The sequence below is a fragment of the Polypterus senegalus genome, chromosome 8 (assembly GCF_016835505.1).
Source record: "Polypterus senegalus isolate Bchr_013 chromosome 8, ASM1683550v1, whole genome shotgun sequence".
In the NCBI taxonomy this organism is placed as follows: Eukaryota; Metazoa; Chordata; class Cladistia; order Polypteriformes; family Polypteridae; genus Polypterus; species Polypterus senegalus.
Window position 1 is genome coordinate 162,584,042 of NC_053161.1, and position 20,328 is coordinate 162,604,369.

The window sequence follows — 20,328 nt, forward strand, 5'->3', positions numbered from 1 at the left end:
TATGTTCGATATTATATTATTTTGACAAGTCTCTTTCTCACTGACATTCCGTGATCAGCGAAGTGAATCTGCTGTTCTCGGTGCCGTTATCCTGGTTCTGCTGTCTGGTTGGCTCTGGCTGCCCATCTTTTTTTCCCACTTCTTTTCATTTTTTTACACAACATATATTTCTGTCTCATTTATCCAGTATTGAATGATCTTGCGTATTATTATTATTTTTTTTTTTATTTCAAATGTACATGAATTTGCTTTACCTGTTGATGCTGGGCTTGTGAAAGGAGGTATACAAAGAGTGACTGATTAATTTCTTGGTGTGTTATGAGAAATGCACTGTATCACCACAGCATCCTTTATGCGCTATATCCAATAAGACTGACCTGCAGCCTGTTACACATTTCAGGTAGAGAAACATCAAATACAAAGCCATCAAATATACCCGAGTGTGAATAATAGAAATGAAAAAAAAAAAATTCTGACTGACATTCGAGAAGAGTTAGGCTCTCTGTTTTCTAAACCCAGTCCTTTCATTATAGAGTTGCAGAAAGTCAGAGTCTATCCTGGCCGAACTGGGCACAAAATGGGAAACCAACAGAAATGAGATGTCAGTCCACTGAAGGAGAAATTCATTCAGATACCCTACTTTTGTCATGGAGGATCAATTCACACATGTCCAGGAGCCTTAAGCCAAGTCGGGCAGTGTGATGTAGTGGATAATTAAGGCTTTGGACTTCAAACTCTGAGGTTGTAGGCTGAAATTCTGCTACTGGCACTGTGTAACGGTGAGCAAGTCACTTCACCTGTCCGTGTTCCAATTAGAAAAAGTAAAGAAATGACCCTTATAAAGTAAAGCCAGTGCTTATTTGAGAAATAGCAAGCTTCACAGTTAGAAAGGTAGAAATGGGGAGCAGTGAGAGTCCAGTGGAAATACAAAGTGATGGTACTAGAGGTTTGATCTTCTAAAAATGTAGGAAAATGGGACTGACAAAAAATAACTACCAGAGCTTGGAGGTTTGATTACACATCTGTAGGTAATCAACAGGCGTGATCATCTTAGTGTCATAAGTCCCTAAGGAAAACTGATGACAGGACAACAGTCCATTTAAATGTAAAGAAAAACAGCATGAAATTCACAATAAAAGTCAATCTTAGTAAAGAGCAGGGCTGCCATATCCCCGTAAAGATTGCAAAGGTGAGTGTGGAATAGTTAATTTCATTTGTGCCATTTCAGGTTTTTACATTTTACAAGTTATACAATAATCACAGTTGATTCATTTTGGCTTTTCTGACATTGACCAACAGAAAAAAGACTCTTTAATGTCAAAGGTAAAAAAAGATCTCTACAAATTAGTCTAAATGAATTACAAATATAAAACACATAAGTATTCACCCTCTTTATTATACGACTTTTACCAAACTACAGCATTCTTAAAGTGTTAATCTTGTGGTGCGCCATATGTCTTTGACACTTATACTTAAAAAAAAAAAAAATCAACAAACAGAACGATAATTTAAAAAAAATATATTAATAATGACAATGAAAACAATAATCAACCTCCTCTCGATAAACACTTAAGAAGATGCAAAATAATATGAAATCACTGCACAATTGTTATGGCTTGTTTAATTAAAGAGTAAACCATGATTGCACATCCATAGGTAATCAACATGTGTGATCATCTTAGTGTCATAAATCCCTAAGGAAAGCTGATGATAGAAGGATAACAATCCAATCAAATGTTAAGAAAAATAGCATGAAATTCAATTTTTCAAATTAATAAGTAGCTCTACACTCTTCAGCCCATCTGCATCTTATCAATAATAGGAGCGAAAATCAGCAAAGGATCCTTCTGGTTGTGCTTTGTAGTTATAAGTAATAAGCTACTCTATAAACTAAAAGTGAGACCCTCTAAGCACATAATATTTAAAATAAACCACACTAAAGAGATGGAAGGTGACTAATTGCATTATTGATTGTGCTGGACTGATTGAAGAAATTGCTGAAAAATTATTATTTATTGAGCCACCTTTTATTTTATCTAAAATTGTGTTTGGTTGAGTTGTGCCTGGTGTTTGTTGCTCTGAGTTGTCAACCCTGGTGGTCACAATCTATCTATCTATCTATCTATCTATCTATCTATCTATCTATCTATCTATCTATCTATCTATCTATCTATCTATCTATCTATCTATCTATCTATCCATCCATCCATCCATCCATCCATCCATCCATCCATCCTGGAGCTTTGGACAGGGCAGATAGAGTTTGCTCTGATGGTGGTTACACTTTTGAATGTAGTTGGGCAATTAAACTGGCATCCTCTCATAGTAAATATTTCATTATTCTCTTGTGTTTGCCATGTTGCCTCACCAACTCTAGTCTCTAAATATTACTCTGCAGATTTGTTGATCCAATCCTTTATGTTTTATTCTGCAGTTCTATAAACCCTTCATGTCATTTGTGGATTACATCATCTCTGTCATGGTCTTGGTGGGAAGCCACTCTCCGTCATGGCCAGCTGATTTGATTTAGTTCGCCTGCCTACCTGGTGAAGTCACTATATACTGCATAACTGCTAACATAATGGTGGTCAGCATCATCATTTTGTCAGCCAAGCTGACTAAAAACAGATATAAGAAAGCATCAGTAAATAGAATAAAGAAAAAAGGGGTCATTAGTTCATCCATTACTTTTAAGAAGCAAAATATCACTCTGACCTTAAGACAGGAACCATCCTTGGACAAGATGCCAGTCCATATCAGGGTACATTCTACGCATAAGCTGCCCATTTTTAGACTTATCAAAAACAGAGGACTTTGGGATAGGAGTGGGAAATTGAGAAAAAAACTTACATGGACCCTGAAAGTTGATGGGAATGTCACACAGCCAGTAATCAGACCAGTTTGAACCCAGGCTCCTGGAGCTGTGAAGTAGCAGTGCTAACCACTGTGCCACTGCGTGGATTAAAATACAACAAACAAAAAGAATTTACCAGACGGCTCTGATTTCAGATTTGTACTTGTTATTTGATATTTACAAGACAAATTAGGATATCAATTTCTGGGTGATGGGAATTCGACTCAACGTGCCATGGTATTCTGCTTCAGGCTGAGTTTAAATTTTGCTGAACGTAAACTGTTTTCTTGATGATGACCACATTGAAAGATGGAGGCTCAGCTGACCACATCTGTCCAGGGTCATTGTAAGAAAAGACATGGCAGGGCAGCCAGTGACTCTTTGTGTGTGTGTGTGTTCGGTGAGGTACAAGGATTGAAATGAGCTCCAGCAAAGACCAAAGGCTTTCCTACTGCAGTCCAAAATAACAAGGTAGCCTGTATGACAGAATAACATAAAGTGATCTGCAGGGGGTACCGGTCACTAGTCAGACAGGTTCAGTGGACAGATTGTTATACTGGAGTCCCATCCAACCCCAAACCCTGGATAGACTGGCTCAGTGAAGGAGATTTTGAATGTGTGTAGGAGGGTCATAGTGTCTGAGATGCTATAAAATGACAAGGAACCGGTGAGACAGTCCAGATACACGCCTATTCTGTGACTGTTGGGCACACTGACTGTAGCAGATTTGTTATTGTGCCACACAAACAAACTGGTATCAGAGCAGGTCAAAGACCATGACTTGTTATTGTGTCCAAGGCGACACTCCTCGCTCTTTCCTTTCCTACTGATTCCTTTATATGTCACCCCAATCGCCACTCCACTGCCACTCCACTCAACCTCCCAGTAAGAGGAAGTCCATCTTAAAGCCTCTGTGCACAAAATTTGTTCCCAATAGTCAAATCTGTCCGGATGATTGGGATACTGGGTCCCTGTCTTCTTGTCTGTCACCTTTATGTTATCTTCAGACAAGTGAAGCCGTCTGTTTGCTGTATTGGGGTCCAGGGTGAGTGGACAGGAGTCTGAATAGAGGGAAGAGAAGAGAAGACGAGTGAAGAGATCTGCTATCATTGTGACACCTGAGACTTGAACCTGCAAAATTCACAGTAATTCCTGGATAATCTTCTAAAACACTTAACAGTTTATTCAGTTAAATATGTCCACTAGTGGTGCTGTACATTTCTACATATCAAGCTTATTTAATACAAAATATAGTTTTGTGTCATATAAAAAGGAATGTTGGGCTGCTGTAACTCAAGTATTAACAACAAACTAAAAAAAGTGGGAGTTAAGACTGTTCTTAAGTAGATGGGTGCAAAATTTGCTTTATATAATAGATTTGGATAGGAATATAAGTAACAGACTGCTTAAGTTTACATATAATGCCAAGATAGGTGAATTGGCAGATAATCTCAAATCCATTGAGTCATTACAGAGGGACTTGGACAGCACACAGGCTTGGGCAGATCTGTGGCAGATGTCAGTAAATATAAAGTATTACACATAGGAAGTAAAAATGTTAGGTTTGAATACATAATAGGAGGTCTGAAAATCGAGAGTACATCTTATGAGAAGGATTTAGGAGTTGTAGTGGACTCTAAGCTATCGACTTCCTGACAGTGTTCAGAGGCCATTAAGAAGGCCAACAGAATGTCAGGTTATATAGCGCCTTGATGTGTGGAGTACAAGTCACAGGAGGTTCTACTCAAGCTTTATAACACACTGGTGAGGTCTCATCTTGAGTTCTGTTTCCAGCCCTGGGTCTCCAGGCTATAAAAAGGACATAGCAATGCTAGAAAAGGTCAAGAGAAGAGCGACTTGGCTGATTCAAAGGTGACAGGGGATAAGTTATGAGGAAAGAGCTGAGCCTTTACAGTTTAAGCAAAAGAAGATTAAGGGGAAAAATGAGTGAAATATTTACAGTTATGAAGGAATTAGTCCAGTGGTTCGAGACTTGTTACTTTAAAATGAGTGGTAAAGAACATGGGGGCAAAAGTGGAAACTTGTTAAGGGTAAATTTCACACAAACATTAGCAAGGTTTTTTTATAGACACTTGGAATAAGCTACTAAGTAATATGGTTAACAGTAAGACTTTAGGGACTTTCAAAACTCGACTTGATGTTATTTTATGAGAGTTAAGTGGAGAGGATTGTGAGCTTTATTGGACTGAACGGCAAGTCCTTGTCTAGATTGTTCTAATGTCCTAAAACAAACCCAAAAAAACAAAACAAAATACCACCACAGAAAAAGGGGAGATGGAAAAAATGACTGGTTTGGAATGGAGAAGGCCATAGGATTGGTCATTTTTGAAGTCTGCCTTAATTACCTTAAAATATTAATGGGACATCAGATTAGGATGACCGCTGGACTCTCTTTGTCAGGTTAGATTTTGTATGTTGGGCTCAGGGTATGAAGTTAACTGGACTCAAAGCAAAGTTTGGGGAGAAGATCAATAAATCTGGGCATTACACTTCTTATGATTTGCTTTTGTTATAAATTATTTACAGGTTTGGTTTTTGCATTTGGGTATATATATATATCATTTTTTTTAATGACTGTGCATATTGTAACCATTTTTCCACAACACTATTTTCTTTTCTATGGCTGTCGCCATTTTGGGGTTAGTCTGCGTACTGTTGCTAGCCATGCTGCTATGCAGTACAATCAGAGCTTTTGGCCCTTTAGAGCGTTCATACTTTAGGTCAGCTCAAAGACTTCCTAGCTTTCCAAGTTTGTGGATACAAACCTTGGTTGTTACAAATCTATTTTTGTTTATTGATTTCCTGGCCTGTGCTTTGATTCCTTTGACTTTGATTTTTGGAGCTTTGGGCTTGACAAAAGATTGGTTTTGATTTTTAGTTAATGAGCTTTTTTTTTTTCATTTTTGACATTTCTTCTTGCAATCTTTTTCAACAAAAAAGTTGTCTCAATTCACTTTGCAGCAGAACAGCACCCAGATTAGGGAGATAGACATAAGAGAAGTGATGGTGAGGTGTTGAGTGGTCACCCTGTGGTCAAGAAGCATTCCTTTTTAATGGGCAAAGTTGAACTTCAGGCTACATGCTATGCTGACATAGACATAGTCAAGAGTAGCGTGTATCCCGATGTCCTAGCTAAGTTTTCCACTATGGCCTAGTCATTGTGGTCGCCTAATCATCCCCTGTCTCTCATTGCCTAACTATCGTTCTCATCCCTTCACCACCTAATAGTTAACGTGTGGTGTCCATACGGGTGAAAAGTGGCAGCTGTCACATCATCCCACTCACCATGTAAAGTACTTTGAATAGTGAGAAAAGCACTGTATAAATATAAACGTTTGTGTTTACTGAGGGGATATGGGGTCACTTTTCTACCCAATTCATGTCTTGTAGGGACACAAGGGGATGCTTTTGTGCAGCCCACATAGTGATGGAAATCCGGGTGAAGCAGAAGGAAAGGTGCAGACTATGCTGTAGTCTCGGTAGATTGCAGCTCATCACTGAATGTTCCCAGGTGTACATATCGCAGGGTGCACAGGTAACACAAGGATAACATTTAAGGGATTTTTATGGGTGTTTCTAGTCTACCAATTAGAAACGAAGAAGAGGCTTATATAATGTCTTTAATAAAGAAGTAATATATATATATATATATATATATATATATATATATATATATATATATATATATATATATATATATATATATATATATATATAGGGGTGGAAGTATTCTCAATACCATAACAATAACATCAACAATTTATTTTTTGCATAACTGAAAATCACACAAGGAATGCCTTAGTGGGTTTTAACATGCCTTGTTTTTTGACAGCCCCCCGAACCCCCTGGCCTTGAATCCCTAAGAAGACAAGAAAAAAAAAATGGAAGAGATCTTGGAAAGGGCAGTTCAGAAATAGGCCCCTTTCCAGGCAGGTTGGATGTGCAATGGGTGTCAAAAAATGGGGTAAATACAACACACAAAACAGCAGCACAAGTAATCCTCTTCACGGAGCTAGATGGCCTGTCTATCATGGCCACCTCAGAAATACAACACAATAATACAAACTGCTTTGTTCTTGCACTGCACTCCTCACCAGGGTAATGACAACTCTCAAGGCAAAAGTCAAGAACAGATGATACCACTCATTAAATCCAGAACTGTCTTATATAAGGAAACATATTTGTTCAAATACATCAAAAACAAAGTAGAAACTAATTAACATACATGAAAAACAACAATATCTAGCCATCACAAGAACAGACATAGTTCAGCAGGCATTTAAAATGAGTAGCGCTGCCTTGGCATTTCTGCACCCACACCCCTAAGCATCACATACTGTAACAGAAGGGAAGATACAGGAGATGGTAGACGCAGGTGAAATTGAAGCTTCTTCAAGCCCATTGGAAATACCAAGAGTCCTCATCATAAAAAAAGGAAGTCAGCTGGAGGTTTTGGATTAACTATAAATAGGTAAATGCTGCCAGGAAGCCAGTCTTGTACCAGCTGCTTCAGACGCATGAGTACTCTTGAACCTGTGAATTGAATCCTGCTAGCACAATTCCCTGGTTTTACACAGCAGCTACTGTTCAGCTGGTTTGGCACCTAAGGCATGTGAATAGACTACTCTTTCTACCAGACGTTAATTGTGATACTTCGTGGTCATGCCTTGGGACTTGTGCACCTCTCCCACCACATTTAAGTGCCTCATGGAGAAGATCTTAATTGGATTCATTAGAACATAAGAAGAACCTAGACAAACATAGGCCAATTAAGCCCAACAAAGCTTGTTTCCCTGGAATCAGCCTAGTCACTCTTCTCTGGACCTTTTCTAGCGCTGCTATGTCCGTTTTGTAATCTGGAGATGAAAGCTGCACACAGTACTCCAGAAAAGGCCTCACCAGTGCCTTATGAAACTTAAGCATATCTTCTTTGGACTTGTAATCTACGCATAACCCTAATATTCTTTTAGCCTTCTTAATGGCTTCTGAACACTGTCTGGCAGTTGATAGTGTCAAGCCCTCTACAACACCTAAATCCTTCTCATAAGGTGTACTTTTGGTAATCAGACCACCCATTGTGCATTCAAACCTAACATTTTTATTTCTTACATGTAACAGTTGACATTTACTTCCATTTAAATTTAATCTGCCACAAATCTGCCCAAGCCTGTATGCTGTCCAAGTCCCTCTGTAATGATTCAACGGATTCAAGATTATCTGCCAATCCACCCATCTTAGTATCATCTGTAAACTTAACCAGCTTGTTATTTACATTCTTATCCAAATCATTTATTTATACAGGGTGGGCCATTTATATGGATACACCATAATAAAATGGGAATGGTTGATGATATTAACTTCCTGTTTGTGGCGCATTAGTATATGTGAGGGGGGAAACTTTTCAAGATGGGTTTTGACCATGGTGGCCATTTTGAAGTCGGTCATTTTGGATCCAACTTTTGTTTTTTCAATAGGAAGAGGGTCATGTGATACATCAAACTTATTGGGAATTTCACAAGAAAAACAATGGTGTGCTTATTTTTAACATAACTTTATTCTTTCATGAGTTATTTACAAGTTTCTGACCACTTATATAATGTGTTCAATGTGCTGCCCATTGTGTTGGATTGTCAATGCAACCCTCTTCTCCCACTCTCAGCTACTCACAAATGGCACCCTTACAAACTCCAGCTACCGCAGCATCTCAACGACGATGACCCAGATCGGCGCACTGAATTTGCAGAATGGGCAAAACAAAAATTGGAACAGGACCCTCAGTTTGCGCAGAAGATTTTGTTCAGTGATGAGGCAAACTTTTATGTGAATGGTGAAGTTAACAAACAAAACCACCGCTATTGGTCTGACACTAACCCACATTGGATAGATCCCTCCAAGACTGTTGGAACAAAAAAATTGATGGTATGGTGTGGTATATGGGGTACAAAGATAGTGGGGCCATTCTTCATTAATGGAAACCTCATGGCCACTGGATATGCGAAATTGCTACACGATGATGTGTTTCCCTCTTTATGCACTGAAGCTGGCACATTCCCTGATTTTTTCCAGCAAGTTGGTGCACCACCACATTATGGGTGTCAGGTCCGAGCATTCCTAGATGAACAGTTTCCTGGAAAGTGGATTGGTCGTCATGGGCCAGTTGAATGGCCCCCAAGGTCTCCCGATCTGACCCCCATAGACTTTTATCTTTGGGGTCATCTGAAGGCAATTGTCTATGCTGTGAAGATACGAGATGTGCAGCACCTGAAACTACGGATACTGGAAGCCTGTGCTAGCATTTCTCCTGCGGTGTTGCTATCAGTGTGTGAAGAGTGGGAGAAGAGGGTTGCTTTGACAATCCAACACAATGGGCAGCACATTGAACACATTTTATAAGTGGTCAGAAACTTGTAAATAACTCATGAAAGAATAAAGTTACGTTAAAACCAAGCACACCATTGTTTTTCCTTGTGAAATTCCCAACAAGTTTGATGTGTCACATGACCCTATTCCTATTGAAAAAACAAAAGTTGGATCCAAAATGGCCGACTTCAAAATGGCCACCATGGTCACCACCCATCTTGAAAAGTTTCCCCCCCTCACATATACTAATGTGCCACAAACAGGAAGTTAATATCACCAACTATTCCCATTGTATTAAGGTGTATCCATATAAATGGCCCACTCTGTATATTGAAAGTAGTAGCGCCCCTAGTACTGACCCCTGCTGGACAATACTCTTAACCTCAGCCAATTCTGAAAGGGATCCTTGTACTATAACCCTAACCTGGCCTAAAGCTGCTGTGTAGTCTAGCTAGATATGACCTACTGGTGCATCCCTCTAACTTTGCAGAAGCTGTCCCCTACCTAAAGGAAGGACTTAAGAAGTTCTCAGAAGAAGTATCAGAAGGACTCAGAAGAAGTAGCTGGACTCAGAGTCTAGCTAATTATCCCCCTCATGCAGAAGGAAGCCAGATTTCTGGGACATGTGGTTAGTGCCTTGGAAATAGCCACATGCACTAAAAAGATTTCCAGCAAGTGTGACTGTGTGTGATTAATACACATTTAACTCTACTAAAGATAAGCCTGCAATTTAATTGGTTATTTTAATTTCTCTTGCACTGTTGTATGTGAGTGTACCCTGCGATACACTTGTTACCTTGTCCAGGCTATGGACTTTAATTTCCATAATCCTGAGCTGGATTAAGTAAATATGATAATAAAAAGGTTGATGGAAGAGATATATTATTTAGATTTAGATAGGTTTGAACCTTTTAGTAGAGTAAAGGGTGCGTCTCATGGATCATCGAGAACTTTAAGAACATCACAAAATATCAAAAGGGTGAGACGGGCATTCAGCGTGACTTCAGAAAGTAGCATTAAACATTTCAAATTGGTAAATAAGACAACGTAAATAAACTGCACTGATTAAATTATGTTCGTCCCATCCTTTTGATGCACCTGCTATTTTAATAGTTTAGAACACAGGCAGGTGTCAAACTTATACAGGGTATTTGATTTCCTCTAGTTCCTCCACCACTAGAGCCCACCACTGCTCAGAAATAAGAACATTTCAACAGCGGAGCACTGTTTATAATGCTAACTGTGCAAGATAACAAACAGTCAGTGCTCTGGTCAGTTAGGTAAAGCTGGCATCACACTATGTGACTTTTCCTATGATATTCCATCAGAGGCTTCTTTACATAATCTGTAGACACTAACAGCATGATGTTTGTAATAAGCTGAGTTCTCATTTGTGTAATAACATCCCCAGTGACTCGGTCATCGAGCACTTAATAGTCCAAGCTTCATTCTGTATCAGACTACAACACAATCAAGCAGGCAGTACTCCTGTTTTTCCAGCTTTACCCATAGCCCAGTAGAGTTTACTTAACACATCCCAGTATGGCACATGATATATTTGGGGAGTAACAGTACCATCTGTTTATGTATAATCAAAACTACAAGCATCATACATCCTTCTGCAACATACATACCCTCTGCCTGTCGAATGAGTATGTCCTTTACACAGTAAACAAAACTACTGGCCTTCAATCATGGACAGTAAATCATGAAAAAATTTACCCAAAGCACGACAGGATCAGACTTACATTTTAAAAACCGATCTCTAAGTCTGAGATTCTGTAGGACGTGACCTGGAGAGCTGACCCCTGAGAGGAGAAAAAAAAACACAAAAATCAGAATTTTAGCCTCCTGCACTTATGACAATCGGTACCTCAGTGTCTCTCTTGATTTACTGAAGTCACTTAAGGAGACACAACCCACCAGTCTCACATCTTTTTACAAACTTCCAGCCACTGATCTCCTTCAGACTCCTTTTCAAATCAGTCAGGTTCTTCTTCAGAGTCTCGGGAAGCAGGCCTCCATTTACATTGATGTCTGGTTTGTCTTTATCATCCTGTGGGACACAGAGAGTTGGCAGCTTCTACAAGAGAGCAGTTGAGAGAAGGAGGAGATGAGTGTGTGTCAAACAGGTCTGCTGGTATCCTTTGGGTCAGCCTTCTCACCTTTAAGAAGTAGATGTAGTCATCAGTCTGTGAAAGCTCGACCAGCTCCGTGTCTCTCCTCTTCAGCTCCTTGATCTCCTTCTCCAACCGCTTGATGACCTCTTCAACTTTTCTCACTTCCTTCCTCTCATAATCTTTAATCACCTCTGTAACCTCTGATCTCAGCCTTTCAATGGACTGGAGGAGAGACCTGAAGATCTCCTCATTTTCCTGTACTTCACTGTCTGCAGAGTACTAAACTTAAACAAAACATAGGAATGTAGCTCAGTCACATATTCTTAATATATCATGAAGTTTCTTCTTCCAACTGCCATATTAACAAGCACAAAATGTGAATCACAATAAAGGTGTAGGTTTCAAAATCTTAACTTCTTCTTCCTCTTTCGGCTGCTCCCATTAGGGGTTGCTACAACAAATCATCTTGTTTCATATCTTTCTGTCCTCTGCATCTTGTTCTGTTACACCCATCACCTGCATGTCTTCTTTCACCACATCCATAAACGTTCTCTTAGGCCTTCCTCTTTTCCTCTTCCCTGGCAGCTCTATCTTTAACACCCTTTTCTCAATATACCCAGCATCTCTCCTCTGCACATGTCCAAACCAACGCAATCTCGCCTCTCTGACTTTGTCTCCTAACCGTCCAACTTGAGCTGACCCTCTAATGTATTAATTTCTAATCCTATCCATCCTCGTCACACCTAATACAAATCTTAGCATCTTTAACTCTGACACCTCCAGCTCTGTCTCCTGCTTTCTGGTCAGTGCCACCATCTCCAACCCATATAACACAGCTGGTCTCACTACTGTCCTGTAGACCTTCCCTTTCACTCTTGCTGATATCCGTCTGTCACCGATTACTCCTGACACTCTTCTCCACCCACTCCACCCTGTCTGCACTCTCTTTTTCACCTCTCTCCCACAATCCCCATTAATCTGTACTGTTGATCCCAAGTATTTAAACTCATCCACCTTTGCCAACTCTACTCCTTGCATCCTCACCATTCCACTGACCTCCCTCTCATTCACACACATGTATTCTGTCTTGTTCCTACTCACCTCCATTCCTCTCCTCTCTAGAGCATATCTCCACCTCTGCAGGGTCTCCTCAACCCGCTCCCTACTCTCGCTACAGATCACAATGTCCACAGGGACTCCTGTCTAATCTTGTCTGTCAACCTGTCCATCACCACTGCAAATAAGAAAGGGCTCAGAGCTGATCCCTGATGTAATCTCACCTCCATGTTCAATGCATCCGTCACTTCTACCGCAGACCTCACCACGGTCACACTTCCCTCGTATATATCCTGTACAACTCTTATGCTCTACTCTGCCACTTCCAACGTCTTCATACAATACCACAGTTCCTCACGAGGCACCCTGATAATTATATATAACCCAGCCACAGGGGATGCACAAACCAGAGTGTTTCTTCTTGCCAGTCCTAAGCCCAGATAAATGGGGAGGGTTACATCAGGAAGGGCATCTGGTGTAAAATTGTGCCAAGTCAATATGCGGAGAACAATACCAAATCTTAACAATGTATTTGATAAAGTGATGAAACTCTTCTTCTTGTTTTGTGGCAAGCTATGTTCAATTCTTATGGTAAACGTGAGAATTTTGTCCAGAACTGCATATTAATAGCATTCAGAGTCAACAAAGAACAGACAAGTAGCTTTGTTCGGCTTTGGCTTGACTTTATGAGTTTTAGGAATTAATTGGCTCATTGTTTTTTTATCATATTTATTATTCCGGTTTGCCTCACATGGCACAAATGCAATCATTATTTCACAAATTAGTACTATAGTTACATTATTACTAAAAAAAATATTTACATTTTTCTCATTTCTTAGCACATTTGACAGTACTTCAATATTATTTTAGTACTCGTTACATTGTGCTATCTAAACACAACCCACGACTCACCTGAATCCTCATCACGGCGCCCTTCATCTCCTCCAGTTCCTCCTCTTTCTCCTGAATTTTGTTTTTCATTTCTGCCTTTCTGTTCTCTAGCTGGCTCTGTGTGGAAACAAAATGGTGAAGAGATGTTTGTGGAGTGGACAAACCTGAAGATCTGTGTTTGAAGAGTTTAAAAATGTATTGCTTCGGGCTTTCATGTATTAAAGATAAACAGAATTCCCAGACCTGATGAGAATTTGCCCGTGATTTACAAAGAAATGAAAGACATTATTTAAAAAAAAACTGGTACTCCATATTAGAGAAGCACCTAATGAAACGTAAACCTGTGACTCCAAATCACAAGATGGCAAAGGGTGAAAAGCTTTAATCACTACATTGCTGTGCCTTCAGGTTTTTATTTTATTCAGTTTTTCACAAATCTTAAAAAGCCAATATTTACTGTTTTTGAATCTTTTTTCTCAGTTTTCCCACTTAATCATTCCCATTCCTACTCTTCTCCTCACCTGTCTCTCAGCTCTCTCTTCTTCTGCTGTCACCATGTCATGACTTTTGTGCTCAGTTGTTGCACACATTAAGCAGACGCAGGTGTCATCAGTCCTACAGAAGACTTCCAGGACTTTCTTATGTGTTTTACAAAGTTTATTTTTGATATTTTCAGTCGGCTCCAACATTTTGTGTCTCCTCAGAGCTTCAGACGCGAGGTGAGGCTGAAGGTGAATCTCACAATAACAAACCACACAGGTCAGGCAGGTCTTCACAGCCCTCATTTTGTTCCCAGTGCACACATCGCAGGGCACAGCATCAGATCCTGCGTAACTCTGAGATGGAGAAACAATTATTCCCTTGTCTTTTACTTTCTCTATTATATCTTTTATCATATCATTTCTTTTGATCACTGGCCTCTCATTGAATATTTCCCTGCATTGAGGACAGTTGTAGATTCCATCTGTCTCTGACTGGTCCCAGTACTCACTTATACAGCCCATACAGTAGTTGTGCCCGCATGTGAGGCTGACCGGCTCCTTCAGGACATCCAGACACATTGAGCAGGAATGCAGAACCACAGACGCAGAAGGTTTAGCTGCTGCCATCATGAACAGAGGTCTTGTCTGGCACACAGGTGTTGTTTCTGAAGAAATGAAAGTAAAAGTAATTTCACTCACATAAAGAAATGCGAACACACCCACCATTATGTCATCTGCAAGTCGTCACTGTTTGATTGTAGTTTAAAGGGGAATGTCTAGTTTCCAGTTTTGCCAAATTATAAAATATTATAAAAGAAGGCTCAGTAGGGACAGCAATTGCAAAAATGGAAAGGGAGTGGACTGTGTGTTTGCAGCTCCAGAGCAAGTAAACCTTTGGGGCACCACTGCATAGACATGGCTGAAATATTGATACATTTTTCCTTAAAAAACACTTAATTTTTTTGTAAACTAAACTGAAACTGAGAAAAGTATTTAATAGTTCTTTATTCATCCATCCATACATCAGTTCTTTTTCTGCCTCTTTTTTTGTGGTACCAGCAGTCTAATCACCAATGCCAAGACATCCCTTTTAACCTCTAAGTCCTACAGGGGGGATACCAAAGCTTTCCAATACTAGCCAAGAGATATGATCTCTCTGGTGTGTCCTAAGTCTGCCCCAAGGTCTCATCCCTGTTCGACATGACTAAAAAACTTCCCTAGGGCTCCATCCAGGGGTCATCCTAGTCATGAGCTCAGACTACCTCAGCTGGCTCCTTTCAACATAATGGAGCAGCAGCTCTACATTGACCTCCTCCCGAATGTCTCCTCTTCTCACCCTATCTCACTCTATCTCTAAGGCTGAACTCAGACACTCTGCAAAGAAAGCTCATTTCTGCTGGTTGTATTTGTTATGCACAGTAGTTCTTTCTGTTACTACCCACAGCTCATGGCCATAGGTGAGGTTAGGGATATAGATGGACCAGTGAATCGAGAGCTTCACCTTTCAGCTCAGCTCTCTCTTCACCATGATTGACAGGTACATTGTCCTCCGGTGCTGTTTCGATCCACCTTTCTTGTTCCTTCTTCCCCTACTCAGGAACAACATCCCGAGACACTTAAACTCTTCTGCTTGAGGCGGCACCCTATCTCCAACCTAATGAAAGCACACCAACCTTTTCCAGCTGAGAACCATGATCCCAGACTTGGAGGTGCTGATCCTCATCCTGGCCATTTCAATGTCAGCTCTAAACTGTCCTACTGTGTGTTTATGGTCAAAGCTTGCTAAAGGCAACAGGACCACATCATCTGCAAAACACAGAGATAAAATCTGGACACCCTCCACTCCTTGGCTGCACCTAGAAATTCCATTCATAAAAATTATGAACAGAATTGGTGACAAAGCTCAGTTTTGGCGGAGTCCCACATGCTCAGGAAATGAGTCTGACTTTTGCCGGCAATGAAAACTGAGCTTTGGTTCCAGTTGTATAGGGACTAAATACCCAGCAATGGTTGGCCTGGTACACCATACTCCACAAGCACCCTCCACAGGACACACTGAGGGACATAGACATATGCCTTTTATCAAGTCCACAAAAAATATGCAAACTGGTTGGTCATGCTTCCATGAAACCTCCAGAATCCTTATTAGGATAAAAAGCTGGTCCAATGTTCCATACTCAGGATGAAACCTGCATTGTTCCTCCTGTATCTAAGACTCAACCAAAAACAAGATCTTCCTTTCCAGATCCCTGATATAGGCCTTCCCAGAGAGGCTGAGGTGTGTGATCCCCCTAAAGTTAGTACATACCCACTTGTCCCCTTTCTTAACGATGGGGACCAACACTCCAGTTTGCCAATCCTGAGGTATCCACACAATGTTAAAGAACATCAGAGCCAAGACAATCCCAACAGCAATCTAGAGCCTTTAAGAACTCAGGGTAAATATCATCCTCCCCAGGAACCCTACCATAAAGGAGTTTTTAAATTACCTCAGCGACTTCAGCTCCAGTGAAAGAGTGAGTCCTCCTCTGAGTCTCCTGACTCTGCTTCTTCTAAGGAAGGTGTGCTGTTGGGATTTAGTAGGTCCTCAAATTCTTCCATATATGTAACTCAAATGGCGTGGACCTTTCCACCCCTTCACCACTGTCCGCACTATGGACACTAAGAGCTGTCTGCATTCTTGCATAGGGCTCAGTATGGACTTCAACTGGAACTGTACTGAGGGATAACATTACAATGAGTGGTAGCCAGCAGAACTTCCACTGATTTCACCAATGCAATCACGTGTCACATCTTTATGTCACATAAGCAATACAGGTTGGGGAGCATGCTGTGGTACAGCACGTTGCTGCACCCACCACATAACGAAACAGTTCAGGATCTCAGTTGTCAACCCCCCAGGCAAACATGTGGTCCTGTCCCACTGTCCATAAATGACTATCTGCCACAGTGTGACGATGCAGGTTTGATGTACAGTGGTGTGAAAAACTATTTGCCCCCTTCCTGATTTCTTATTCTTTTGCATGTTTGTCACACAAAATGTTTCTGATCATCAAACACATTTAACCATTAGTCAAATATAACACAAGTAAACACAAAATGCAGTTTTTAAATGATGGTTTTTATTATTTAGGGAGAAAAAAAATCCAAACCTACATGGCCCTGTGTGAAAAAGTAATTGCCCCTTGTTAAAAATAACCTAACTGTGGTGTATCACACCTGAGTTCAATTTCCGTAGCCACCCCCAGGCCTGATTACTGCCACACCTGTTTCAATCAAGAAATCACTTAAATAGGAGCTGCCTGACACAGAGAAGTAGACCAAAAGCACCTCAAAAGCTAGACATCATGCCAAGATCCAAAGAAATTCAGGAACAAATGAGAACAGAAGTAATTGAGATCTATCAGTCTGGTAAAGGTTATAAAGCCATTTCTAAAGCTTTGGGACTCCAGCGAACCACAGTGAGAGCCATTATCCACAAATGGCAAAACATGGAACAGTGGTGAACCTTCCCAGGAGTGGCCAGCCAACCAAAATTACCCCAAGAGCGCAGAGACGACTCATCCGAGAGGTCACAAAAGACCCCAGGGCAACGTCTAAAGAACTGCAGGCCTCACTTGCCTCAATTAAGGTCAGTGTTCACGACTCCACCATAAGAAAGAGACTGGGCAAAACGGCCTGCATGGCAGATTTCCAAGACGCAAACCACTGTTAAGCAAAAGAACATTAGGGCTCGTCTCAATTTTGCTAAGAAACATCTCAATGATTGCCAAGACTTTTGGGAAAATACCTTGTGGACTGATGAGACAAAAGTTGAACTTTTGGAAGGCAAATGTCCCGTTACATCTGGCGTAAAAGGAACACAGCATTTCAGAAAAAGAACATCATACCAACAGTAAAATATGGTGGTGGTAGTGTGATGGTCTGGGGTTGTTTTGCTGCTTCAGGACCTGGAAGGCTTGCTGTGATAGATGGAACCATGAATTCTACTGTCTACCAAAAAATCCTGAAGGAGAATGTCCGGCCATCTGTTCGTCAACTCAAGCTGAAGCGATCTTGGGTGCTGCAACAGGACAATGACCCAAAACACACCAGCAAATCCACTTCTGAATGGCTGAAGAAAAACAAAATGAAGACTTTGGAGTGGCCTAGTCAAAGTCCTGACCTGAATCCAATTGAGATGCTATGGCATGACCTTAAAAAGGCGGCTCATGCTAGAAAACCCTCAAATAAAGCTGAATTACAACAATTCTGCAAAGATGAGTGGGCCAAAATTCCTCCAGAGCTGTAAAAGACTCATTGCAAGTTATCGCAAACGCTTGATTGCAGTTATTGCTGCTAAGGGTGGCCCAACCAGTTATTAGGTTCAGGGGGCAATTACTTTTTCACACAGGGCCATGTAGGTTTGGATTTTTTTTTCTCCCTAAATAATAAAAACCATCATTTAAAAACTGCATTTTGTGTTTACTTGTGTTATATTTGACTAATGGTTAAATGTGTTTGATGATCAGAACTATTTTGTGTGACAAACATGCAAAAGAATAAGAAATCAGGAAGGGGGCAAATCGTTTTTCACACCACTGTATGCTCCCATCGTCTGTCCAGGAGCCCTTGAACCCTACACCATCGGTAATGTTACCGATGAGCTTAGCAGTGAGGCACAACAAAGCAAGGGGATGGTGCAAAAGTGTAAAGTGCTTTTATTCAAAAACCAACAATGTCAAAAAAGTCATTAAATAAATAAAAAGCACTGTCTTCAAAATCATCATCAAATAAATAATCCATAAAATCTGTTGTGAAATGGAGGTAAAAACCAATAAATAGAAAAACAATCCTTTAAAAACAAGGTTAAAACACAATGCAGGAAACAGTCTTTTAAAAACAAGCCCGGTGACTTCTCTACCTGGCAGCTCCCCTGCTTCTCTCGTCTGGGCTTCTCAACAGGGGAGTCGCCCTCTCAGCAGCTGAAATTTTCTCTGCTTGACTGGTCTGGAGGCCTCCCAATCCCTGGCTTCGGCCGCTCACTCAACGCAGACCGAGACTTGGTTTCCTTGACGACCAGGACGCTCACGTCAAGGACTTCACCAACCAAGCCACCCGACTCCCGCTGCCTTCACGGCCTTATGCGGCCTTACGTGGCCTGACGTCCTTCAACTGGGTACGCCAGCTCCTTACTCGCTCAGGTGGAGTGACTGCTTCCTTCTGCCCCCACCGAGTGTTTGCCAAACATGCTTCATGGGGCTCACCTTCCAGCTGTCTACCTGCGAGCCTGCACTCGCTTGCTTGCTCGCTCACTTGCTTACACCGGCTCTCTCGCCACACTGCTTCCTGCTCCCCAGCAACCATCGTTTCTTTCTCTCCCCCTTCGCCGACTCCTGCTTCTATTTATCAAGAGGGCATGGCAGCTCTGGCAAATCAGCAGCCCTAGGAACAATCACGGATGCAGACAGTTTCCCACCTGTGCACTTAGGTGAAAAATGCCCACATTATGAATCGCCCCGAGAACCGCTTCAGCCACACAACCACCACAACCCCCCACCAAGCCACGAGCACGGTGCTTATTTATTTAAACCTGGCCTTTGACGGGAGCTGTGGACCCGCTATACCACACACAGTCAGATGTTATGTGGGTATCCCCTTGGCTTGGTTTAACCGCTTGGTTCCTCAACAATGAGGATCCTGAAAGCCGGATCACCCTCGATGAATCGTGCTACATGGCCATAGTGACGTAACTGACACTCCCTCACAATGCAGGTAATGTGCCTCATTTCGGACTCCATGAGCAACCTCTCATTCGACACAAAGTCAAGCCAGCACTACCCAAGGATTCTCCGGAGAGACACAGTACCGAAGTAGTCCAGTCTTCGTCTCAGGTCACTGGAGAGCATCCATGTCTCACAACCATATAGCAAGACAGGAAGCACCAGGACTCTAAAGAGGACATTCGTCTTTTGCATAGATATCGGGAGTGCCACACACCCCTTTCCAGCAACCTCATGACCCCACTATACTCTCCTTTACTGACTTCATAGGAAAAGTCACCAGAGACATGAATGTCACTGCCGAGGTAAGTAAACCTCTTGATAAGGTCAACACTCTCTCCACAGACAGACATATTGCTGATGGCTGTGCCCAAGAGCTTATTAAAGGCCTGGATCTTGGTTTTTATCCAGGACACTCACAAGCACAGGCACTCAGACTTCTCACTCAGTCTCTTGAGAGCCCTGATTAGAGCCTCCATTGACTATGTGAAGATCACTGTATGGTCAGCAAAGTTAGGATAAGCAAGTAAAGAGGAAAAGAATGAAAAAAATTCTAAACATAATCAAACTGCAAATGGTCAGAAACCACTAAAAATCAGTTTTCTAAAAGGAGAAGTACTACAATAGCCATAAAAATAAGGGGTACATAAGCAAGGTATCAAAACAAGAAAAACAAATGATTCCCATGTGCTACAACAGCTGGAAGGTCATTCATCTGCAAATACAGTTATGGGTCATGTAACGGACAGTCTGCAGCTCAACCCGGCCGGGACATCCTAGAA

General features: G+C 41.2%; 1 protein-coding gene across 1 annotated transcript; it reads right to left on the reverse strand.

Moving 5' to 3' along the window:
- Window positions 1–1,376: 1,376 nt before the first annotated feature.
- On the reverse strand, window positions 1,377–14,437 carry LOC120533268 (tripartite motif-containing protein 16-like). The gene is made up of 6 exons (XM_039760075.1): window positions 13,824–14,437; window positions 13,324–13,419; window positions 11,401–11,634; window positions 11,159–11,318; window positions 10,984–11,043; window positions 1,377–3,915 (listed from the first exon to the last, which is right to left on the reverse strand). The coding sequence occupies exons 1-6, from the start codon at window positions 14,412–14,414 to the stop codon at window positions 3,377–3,379; spliced, it is 1,680 nt and encodes a 559-aa protein (XP_039616009.1). The 5' UTR covers window positions 14,415–14,437; the 3' UTR covers window positions 1,377–3,376.
- Window positions 14,438–20,328: the final 5,891 nt, after the last annotated feature.

What these genes read in the sequence shown, in the direction of transcription:
- LOC120533268 (XM_039760075.1), bottom strand. Translation starts at nt 14,414, where the DNA reads ATGATGGCAGCAGCTAAACCTTCTGCGTCTGTGGTTCTGCATTCCTGC. An exon ending in GCGCCGTGATGAGGATTCAG is followed by an intron (nt 11,635 to 13,323) that starts GTGAGTCGTGGG and finishes GTTTAAGTTTAG; the next exon opens with TACTCTGCAGACAGTGAAGT. An exon ending in TAGAGATCGGTTTTTAAAAT is followed by an intron (nt 3,916 to 10,983) that starts GTAAGTCTGATC and finishes CCCTCTATTCAG; the next exon opens with ACTCCTGTCCACTCACCCTG.